This window comes from Pan troglodytes, chromosome 15 (assembly GCF_028858775.2).
Source record: "Pan troglodytes isolate AG18354 chromosome 15, NHGRI_mPanTro3-v2.0_pri, whole genome shotgun sequence".
Classification (NCBI taxonomy): Eukaryota; Metazoa; Chordata; class Mammalia; order Primates; family Hominidae; genus Pan; species Pan troglodytes.
This window is the reverse complement of record NC_072413.2, coordinates 22,456,655-22,465,693: the sequence shown is the minus strand read 5'-3', so window position 1 is coordinate 22,465,693 and position 9,039 is coordinate 22,456,655. Positions and strand designations below refer to the sequence as shown.

At 52.4% G+C, this 9,039-nt stretch overlaps 1 protein-coding gene across 8 annotated transcripts; it reads right to left on the bottom strand.

Annotated features, from left to right (window-relative positions):
* Positions 1 to 3,254: 3,254 nt before the first annotated feature.
* Positions 3,255 to 8,614, bottom strand: IRF9 (interferon regulatory factor 9). 8 transcript variants are annotated; one of them, XM_063793266.1, is made up of 10 exons: positions 8,483 to 8,614; positions 7,499 to 7,679; positions 6,675 to 6,858; positions 6,313 to 6,443; positions 5,865 to 5,943; positions 5,690 to 5,761; positions 4,866 to 5,234; positions 4,638 to 4,764; positions 3,859 to 3,974; positions 3,255 to 3,699 (listed from the first exon to the last, which is right to left on the bottom strand). In XM_063793266.1, the coding sequence occupies exons 2-10, from the start codon at positions 7,676 to 7,678 to the stop codon at positions 3,566 to 3,568; spliced, it is 1,392 nt and encodes a 463-aa protein (XP_063649336.1). In that variant the 5' UTR covers position 7,679; positions 8,483 to 8,614; the 3' UTR covers positions 3,255 to 3,565. The 8 variants fall into 8 exon arrangements, with proteins under 8 accessions (XP_063649336.1, XP_063649338.1, XP_063649337.1 ...); XM_063793268.1 differs by having other exon boundaries at positions 4,866 to 5,207; XM_063793267.1 differs by lacking the exon at positions 8,483 to 8,614 and adding an exon at positions 7,930 to 8,167.
* Between the last annotated feature and the right edge of the window lie 425 nt (positions 8,615 to 9,039).

Genomic DNA, 9,039 nt, shown 5'->3' with positions numbered 1-9,039 from the left:
TACATGAAGTGGCCATAAGTGCTATGAAGAAAATGAGGCAGCATAGGAGGATAGAATAATGACGGCTGCTATTTAGGGAGGGTACTCAGGGAAGCCTTGCCCCCTCTCTTAGGAGAGAAAATTTGAAGAAAGTGGGTAAGTCATGTGCCTACCTGAAGGAAGAGTAATTTAGACAAAAGAACCAGCAAATGCAAAGACCCTGAGGTAGAAATGTGTTTGGTGGGTTCAAGGAGCCTGGAGCAAAGTGACAGGGGAAGAATGGCAAGGGGCGAGAGAGAGAGGAGGGGGGGTAGGGTCGCATCACAGGACCTCAGAGGTCCTTATGGGGATTTGAGCTTTTACCCTGGGTGATTTGGGACCCACTGGAAGGTTCTGAGCAGAGGAGTGACATGATCAGAATTACATGTGAAAAGAATCTCTACTGTGTTGAGAATAGCTTAAGGTAGACACGTGTGGAAACAGATGTGAAGGAAGCAGAGGAGGAGACATGAGAGATGGTGGTAGTTTGTTCCAAAGTGTTGCTGATGGAAACAGAGAGAAGTGGTCAGACCCTGGATACATATTGAAGGAATAGCGAGCGACAGGATTTGCTGATGAATTGGATGTGGGGTATGACAGAAAATGGAAGGAGGCCAGGTATAGTAGCTCACACCTGCAATCCCAGCACTTTAGGAGGTCAAGTAGTTGGGACTATAGGCACACACTACCACACCTGGCTTTTTTTTTTCCCCCACTTTTTTTTTTTTGAGATGGAGTTTCGCTCTTGATGCCCAGGCTTGGAATGCAATGGCACGATCTTGGCTCACTGCAACCTCTGCCTCCTGGGTTCAAGTGATTCTCCTGCCTCAGCCTCCCAAGTAGCTGGGATTATAGGCATGTGCCACCATGCCCAGCTGATTTTTTTTATATTTTTAGTAGAGATGGGGTTTCACCATGTTGGTCAGGCTGGTCTCGAACTTCTGACCTCAAGTGATCCACCCACCTGGGCCTTCCAAAGTGCAAGGATTACAGGTGTGAGCCACCATGCCTGGCCTCACCTGGCTAATTTTTAAGAATTTTGGGGAGCCAGGTGCAGTGGCTCACGCCTGTAATCCCAGCACTTTGGGAAGCTGAGGTGGGCAGATCACCTGAAGTCAGGAGTTCGAGACCAGCCTGGCCAACATGGTGAAACCCTGTCTCTACTAAAAATACAAAAATTAGCCTGGCATAGCGGTGCGCACCTGTAATCCCAGATACTCAGAAGGCTGAGGCAGGAGGATCACTTGAACCCAGGAGGTGGAGGTTGCAGTGAGCCAAGATTGCACTACTGCACTCCAGCCTGGGCGACAGAGTGAGACTCTGTCTCAAAAAAAAAAAAAAGAATTTTTTGTAGAAGTAGGGTTTCACTATGTCACCCAGGCTAGTCTCAAACTCCTGGGCTAAGGCAGTCTTCTCACTTCGATCTCCCAAAGTGCCAGGATTACAGACATAAACCACCACGCCCAGCCGAAAAAAAAATTTTTTTTTTTTTGAGATGGAGTTTTGCTCTTGTTGCCCAGGCTCGAGTGCAGTGGTGCGATCTCGGCTCACTGCAACCTCCACCTCCTGGGTTTAAGCGATTCTCCTGCCTCAGGCTCCCAAGTAGCTGGGATTACAGGTGTCCACCTGGTTTGCATTTTTAGTAGAGACGGGGTTTCACCATGTTGGCCAGGCTGGTCTCGAACTCCTGACCTCAGGTGATCCACCCACCTCGGCCTCTCAAATTACTGGGATTCCAGGTGTGAGCCACAACGCCCAGCCAAGTTTTTGTTTTTAATCAAAATAATTAAAATAAAATGGAAGTCAAGGAGATAATTTAGACCTTGTACAAAGAAGGTCCAGGAAGGATTTCATCACATTGCATCACATTGAGGGCACAACAGGGTTTGTACACCTCTGCATTCAGTACCTCATTTCTTCACTGCTAGTGCAGAGAATGTCTAGGTGCTTGGCTTCCCAGTGGGATGATGGACAAGACTGAAGGGAAGAAGGGAGGTCCATGGAGGCAGGGAGGCTCAAAGGCAGCACTGAAGCTTGTCAAATGAGGCAGCAAGAAGGTCCTAGGAAGACTTAGGCATCCAGATTTGATCATGTGTGTGAACCATTGAGGGCTGAAGAGTGAAATGACAGGAGGAAGTCTGGAAAGCTAAGCTGGTGTCATATGCAGGAAGAAGGAAGCTGAAGGCTGTGGCCTGGGTTGGAACTAGTTTGCTGGAAGTGAGTGTACAAAAAAGTAGGTGACAAGTGGCCTTGTGGTGAAGGAAAAACTTCCAGTTTGGTAGTAAAATGAACATGGGGGATAGAGAAAGGAGTGTCAGCCAATTTGGAGCCCTCAAGTCTCATGAACAGCATGACATGGCAGTCTAGGCCGGAGTGCTTTTTTTTTTTTTTTTTTTTTTAATCTTGAGACAGAGTCTCGCTCTTGTTGCCCAGGCTGGAGTACAATAGCACGATCTTGGCTCACTGCAACCTCCGCCTCCCGGGTTCAAGGAATTCTCCTGCCTCAGCCTCCCAAGTAGCTGAGATTACAGGTGCCCACCACCAGGCCTGGCTAATTTTTGTATTTTTAGAAGAGACGGGGTTTCACCGTGTTGGCCAGGCTGGTCTCGAACTCCTGATCTCAAGTGATCCACCCACCTTGGCCTCCCAAAGTGCTGGGATTATAGGTGTGAGCCACCGCGCCCAGCCGGCCAGAGTGTCTTTTATGGGGCTTAGATAGAGCAAGGAATCCAGTTTGGGAGTACCCTGCTGGGGTGACAGTGAAATTGTGCTGGAGGAAGAGGTGCCAGTAACAGCAGGTACAGGTTCAGCAACTCTTCTCTCTAACTCCTCTGTTCTCAGGCCCCAGGGCCTCTAGACCATAGTTTCAGGTCACCCTCAAGTGTCTCCTCTTCATTTAGACCTCCAGTCTAACTAACCTCAGGCCCGATGTTGGGGCTTTCTAGCAAGAACTGTGGAGCCCAGACTTTACCATGTGAAGTTGGTGGCTATAGTGCCTGGCTGAAGGCTTGGTGCCCAACCCACACCCTAATCTTATCTGCCCAGAGGGTACCTCTGTAGAGTGCCAGGCCCAGGACCCACAGGGCCCAGGCAGCATCTTAGCCAGAACCTGTGGGCAGAGGAGAGGAAAGAGGCTGGAGATGTCAGCAGGAAGAGAACCCCAGTGCCCCACTCTTAAGTTTACATCTCTATCTGTGACCACTGCTACCTTCTTCTCCCAGAAAATCAGATACTGATTCCTCTTTCAATAAAATTTTATTTTAAGTCCTTAGTGAATATCTAAGAGGAAAATATAAAGTGCTTGGCTTTAGAGTTGGGAGGTCAGGGAAGAGGGAAAGGCCCCCTGGGTTCACACCATTTGGAATTTCCTAGTCCCTTACAGATGAAAGAGGGCGTATATCTCAAAATTAAAAAAAAAAAAAGGATAAAAAATTAGCCTTGAGTTCTCCACCAGCCAGTGTGTGCGAGGATTTTCAGGACACGATTATCACGGACAACTATTGAGAATTATCACAAAGAGGACAGGTCAATCGTGTGAAGAATGAGTCTACTTCAAAGGAGACAGGAAGAACAAAGAGGTGAGGTGGAAGATGGGTCCCCCAGGCTCTACACCAGGGACAGAATGGCTGCCTGCTGCTCTGGAGTCTGCTCCAGCAAGTATCGGGCAAAGGCCTGCTCCATCTGTATTGGAAGAGATGGAGAAGAGCGTCTCAGTGCATGCATCAGGGACAGACACCACCCCCAGGAGCTCCTTCCCCACTGGGAGACCCCCTTCGCCTCCTGGAGCACCACTGTCCCTGCTCTCATTAGATGGGTACTCTACCCCTGCTCCGAGCTCACCTTCACTGTGATAAGATTCTGTGGAGTATGGCTGGAGCCATGGCTCTCTTCCCAGAAATTCAGTGTTACCTGGAACTTCGGTGGGGGGCCCAGGCCCTGAAAGTACCTGGCCAAGTCTGAAAGAGAAAGGGTCAAGGGTTCGAAGAACAAAAAGAAGAGAGAGGGCCACAGGCAGGGAGGCAATAGTGAGGAACCCATGATGGAGAGAGGTAGGAGGGGGTCTTGCCAGAGCAGGAGCTGCAAGGTCAGAAGTACTTGGAACTAAGTGCTACTCACCCATGTGCAAATAGGAAAGGGTGCCCCTGCCTCATATAAGTGCTTAGAAGTAGCAGATCACAGCACAGCCCGACAAGCTCTCTGCTGGGAGAGTTTAGAGTCCTCCCAGGTAGCAGCCCTGGCTGCTAACACAGATGTGCCCAGACCTTTGCTACTTGCTCACATCCTCCCAGTGCTAGGGCACCCATGGCCCTGGGAACACCCACACTCTGCACCCCCTGTACACCTGGTCCCACTCTTAAGGTCAGGTTTAGAATTGAGTAGGAGCTGGAATTGGATGGGAGAGAAGCGCAACCCTAAGGCATGCCTGGAGTGTGGTAGAGACGGTACAGCCAGGGCCACTGTGTGTGATGTGTGCCTGCTCTCCCAAATGTGTGTATGTAGGAGAAGGCCATGAGGCTCAAAATCTCTGTGCCAATTCTTCTGTGCACCTTCACATAGTGACTGCATGCTTCAGTGTGATGGTGTTCTCCAAGATATGACACTCTTGTGCTGGGCTCTACCTGAACCACCTCTTCCATTGTCTTGGCTGGAGGAGAGCTGCCAGGTAGCTGCCAGGCTGGGCATATGGCCACACAGGATATGCAACACACAAGCGCAGGAGTGCCATGCATAGGCTACATGGAGGATCTGCTGGCAGATAGGGAGGTAGCAGGACCCAACAAGTTGGGCCCAGGGGGTACTAAGAGGTAGGGGGTGGGAGCTCAGGTGCCCAGAGAGAACAGCCTCACCTCTGCAGAAGTAGGCGGTTCTGAAGAGCTCCACGCACTCGTTGCTGGGCAGCAGATGCGGGCCTGGCCCAGGTGGAGCCTGGGGTGCATTCCAGGAGATGGGGATGGGGCAAAGGCGCTGCACGAAGAGGCCTCGGGGGTTGCTGGCCACTAGGATGCCCCTCTCAAGCTGGCTCAGCAGGCGCTGCGTGGGCTCCAGTGGGCCAGGCTTGGGGAACAGCACCTGCTCCATGCCGCTCTCAGAGCCTGAGGGCTCAGCCACAAGGCGGCAATCCAGGCTTTGCACCTGGGCCTCGCCCACCACGCGCCCGTTGTAGATGAAGGTGAGCAGCAGTGAGTAGTCTGGGGATAGAACAGCACTACCTGGTGCTGGAGGAGCATGCAGGCTGGTAGCAGCCCCTCCCCAGGGGCTCCACCTCCCCTCCCCTCCTCCCCGCACCAGCCAGGGGGCTTCCTCTCAGGTTTTCCTATCACTGAGGCAAGTAGCTAGTATGTGATTCACCATGAGGCCTCAGGGCTCAATGCCCAGGGGCTTGTAGTTTACTAGAAGGTCCCTTGAGATTGGGCCTCTGTTTGGCCCAATGAAATCAATGTCTCAATGTAGATTTCCAGGAGAGTGTATAGGGCAGTATTTTTGGGAAGCAAGCTTTTTGGAGTCTGGCCAGGCATATGGAGTTCTCGCCACCTAGAAACCACTGCCTTGGGCTATGGTAATGTGGGTACAGTTTGCTGTAAGCCCTGACTGACTAGATAATGCATGCATAGTCAAAGGTGGAAGACCTCAGGGGCACAGGGCACAGGAGAAAGTCAGAAATGCCACGTACCTGGCTCTGGAGGAAGCAGAAACTCCAGGGACCTCTGATCCCCTTGAAAGGGGGCCTCAGTTGTGTCTGTAACTGGAAGGGAAGCAAAGGCACTGGTCATTCAGAGCGGGACTGGGGAGTCTTGGGCCAGAGGGTGTGGCATGGGGGACGACACAAGAGGCAGGGCAGGTGGTACCTTCCTGTGGCTCAGGGCTGCTGCTGCTGCTGCTCCCGATGTCTGAATGGACTGCTACCCCACTGGCCCCCTCCTCCTCCTGCGGACACAGTGTCTTTTTATTTTTTTTCTCTTTTTTTGAGACAGAGTTTCGCTCTTGTTGCCCAGGCTGGAGTGCAGTGGCGCGATCTCGGCTCACTGCAATCTCCGCCCCCCGGTTCAAGCGATTCTCCTGCCTCGGCCTCCTGAGTAGCTGGGATTACAGGCAGATGCCACAACACCCAGCTAATTTTTGTATTTTTAGTAGAGACGGGGTCTCACCATGTTGGTCAAGGCTGGTTTCGAACTTCTGACCTCAAGTGATCTGCCCGCCTCGGCCTCCCAAGACACAGTGTCTTTCATTGGCCCACCTCTCCCTCTGGTTACTGTCCTGCCCTTAGGCCCACCCAGTTCCCTCTCCATCTCTTACATTATTGAGGGAGTCCTGGAGCACAGAGGGACTGAGTGTGCAGTTCTGCATGGCATCCTCTTCCTCCTCCCTCTCAGAGGACACAGAACTGTGATGTCGCTTTGATGGTGATTTCTGAGTCCCTGGCTGGCCTGTGGAATTGTTGAGGGACAGAGAAAGGTCAGGGTCTTGAGCAAGGACAGAGGGTGAAGGAGAGGTCTGAGGCAGTGAAGGATGGGCAGGTCTAGGAAGGGAAACCTGGGTTGCAGCCCCCCAAGGGCACGGACAGGGCAGAGCTATGAGAAGCCTGGGGGAAGCCTGCACATCTATCCTTCCTCCCCAGTCTGCTGAGTCTAGCAGTGGTTGGACAAGGGGAAACTCACCAGAGACAGTTCCTGGTGGCAGCAACTGATACACCTTGTAGGGCTCAGCAACATCCATGCGGCCCCTCTCAGGAACCTCCTTAAATTCAGAACTCTTGTTGAGTGCACAGCGCAGGCGAGTCTTCCAGACAGCCGGACCTCCTGTGTCCCCCTCCTTATACTTTCCCTTAAATATTGCCCAGGCCTAGGAAAGAAAGCAAGGGAAGAAGAGGCAGTGTGTTACAGGCTCCACCTGCCCCTCCAACAGGACTGGCTTTACAGGCGTGCAGCTCTGAGCTCAGAAGGGATTATGCAGGGTCTGTGCTCTGCGTTGCCATCTTGAAATCCTTGGAAATTTTTTTTTTTTTTTTTTTGAGACAGAGTCTCACTCTGTCACCAGGCTGAAGTGCAGTGGTGCGATCTCGGCTCACTACAACTCCACCTCCCTGGTTCAAGCGATTCTCCTGCCTCAGTCTCCCGAGTAGCTGGGACTACAGGCATGCACCGCTAGGCCCAGCTAATTTTTGTATTTTTAGTAGAGACAGGGTTTCACCATGTTGGCCAGGCTGGTCTTGATCTCTTGACCTCGTGATCCACCCGCCTTGGCCTCCCGAAGTGCTGGGATTACAGGCGTGAGCCACCGTGCCTGGCCAATATCCCTAAAATTTTTGAACAAGGCCTCCACATTTTCATTTTGTACTGGACTCTGCAAATGATGCAGCTAGTTTTCCTCTCCAATCTGTCCCTTATCTGAAACCCAGGCAGACGCAAGTGCTCGAGGGTGAGTGTACCAGTGTATACACCATCCCTCACGCAGAGGAACAGTGGTTTCCAGGCCCTTTCACCTTGAAGAAGGCAGCATCCTGGTCCTCCCGGAAGTCCTGCTTGCCTGCATGTTTCCAGGGAATCCGGAACATGGTCTTAGCTGTATCATCCCAGCACACTCCGGGAAACTGCCCACTCTCCACTTGCTCCACCACCCAGTTCCGGAGTTTTCGGGTGCAGCGTGCCCTGCCTGATGCCATCCTGGGGGATAATAGGAGCAGGAAGCATCAGAACTGACACTTTGGGAGGGAATATCTCCTGAGACCCTGGCCATTGAGACTAGATTCTGGCAACAGGTCCCAGAGATCCCATCCATCTTCTTTTAGCTCTAAACACATTTCAACACTCTGTGGGACAGAATTGTTTCCTTTCTGCCATCACTAGCAATGACAAACAACAACAACAACAAAATCCCCCAAAACATTGTTTTTAGCATTCTAAGCTGTGATACCTGGAAGGAAACCTTGGGCACTGGTCTTAATTTTAGGACTTTTCAGAAATGTATTGTTTACAAAAGAATTCCTTTGGTGATCGTTCCTGGTGACAGGCCCTGTCTAGATTCCCGAGCATCAGCAGAGGTAGGTTCTGCTGAGATGCATCAGGCTCTTCACCCACCGCCCCACAGCCTACACAACCTAGCCTCTGACCCCCACCACCTGCCGGCCCCAGAAGTAGGTGGGGCAGGAAGTAGGGGTGGGGGTGGAGCTGCAGCAGAAGTGGGCAGGGCCACATGGCAAGGAAACAAACGGTCCACTGAGGCTGGGGCCATGAGCCTTCTTCCTTGAACAATCCAGCAGTAGGTCCTCCTGACCTTTGCCTACAAGGGTCTGGGGAGCTGGTCCTTGTTGGTCTCACTCTCAGGCTGAATCTCCCACTTCCTGACTTAGAGATCTTCTGTCTATCCCTCAGTCTAACAGAGGGACCCCTAGGACCCCCTGCCCTCAATCTGGCTGGACTTTCTAGCCCTAGATCCCAGGCTGACTCCCATCCTTGGCTGATCTTACCTGAGTTGCTGTCCAGGCTGTCGCAGGGCTCAGACGACCTCAGCTTAACTCCTGGCTGGGCGGCTGATCTCTCCGCCCCTTTCTACAGTCCCCACCCTAAGTTTCACTTCTCCTCCAGGGAGGGCCTTTTCCCAGAAATCACGTGGTCTGAGCTGCAGGGAACTGGCGGCCACTAGAGGGCAGCAGCATCTGAGCATCTCACTATCAGGATGCCACTGTCGCAGCAGAGGGGCCCTGCCCTGCCGGCTCAGCTCCAGCCTGGCTCATTCCCCTTCCTCCCTCAGATACTCTTGCTTCTATCTGACCTCTGGGTGACACCGTGGCTTCCCCAGGGAGGCCAGTTTCCTGGAGTCAGGCCTGGGACCTCTGGATTGCTGTGTACACCTGTGCATCTGCATTCCCCCACAGTGCCCAATGATACATATTGGGTGACTTCAAATACCAGTCAAATTCTATGAAAGGAAAAAAGGAGGCAGGGAGGGAGGAAGCCCAGGCCAGGTTGCTGGATGGGGAGGGCCTCCCTTGACCATCCAGGGTGTCAACTCCTTCCTGGTCCT

Excerpts from the sequence above, each read along its gene's own strand:
- IRF9 (XM_063793266.1), bottom strand. The coding sequence starts at position 7,678 with ATGGCATCAGGCAGGGCACGCTGCACCCGAAAACTCCGGAACTGGGTG. Across the intron at positions 5,944-6,312 it reads TCCAGGACTCCCTCAATAAT|GAGGAGGAGGGGGCCAGTGG; the intron begins GTAAGAGATGGA and ends CTGTGTCCGCAG. Across the intron at positions 5,762-5,864 it reads CAGCCCTGAGCCACAGGAAG|TTACAGACACAACTGAGGCC; the intron begins GTACCACCTGCC and ends CTTCCCTTCCAG.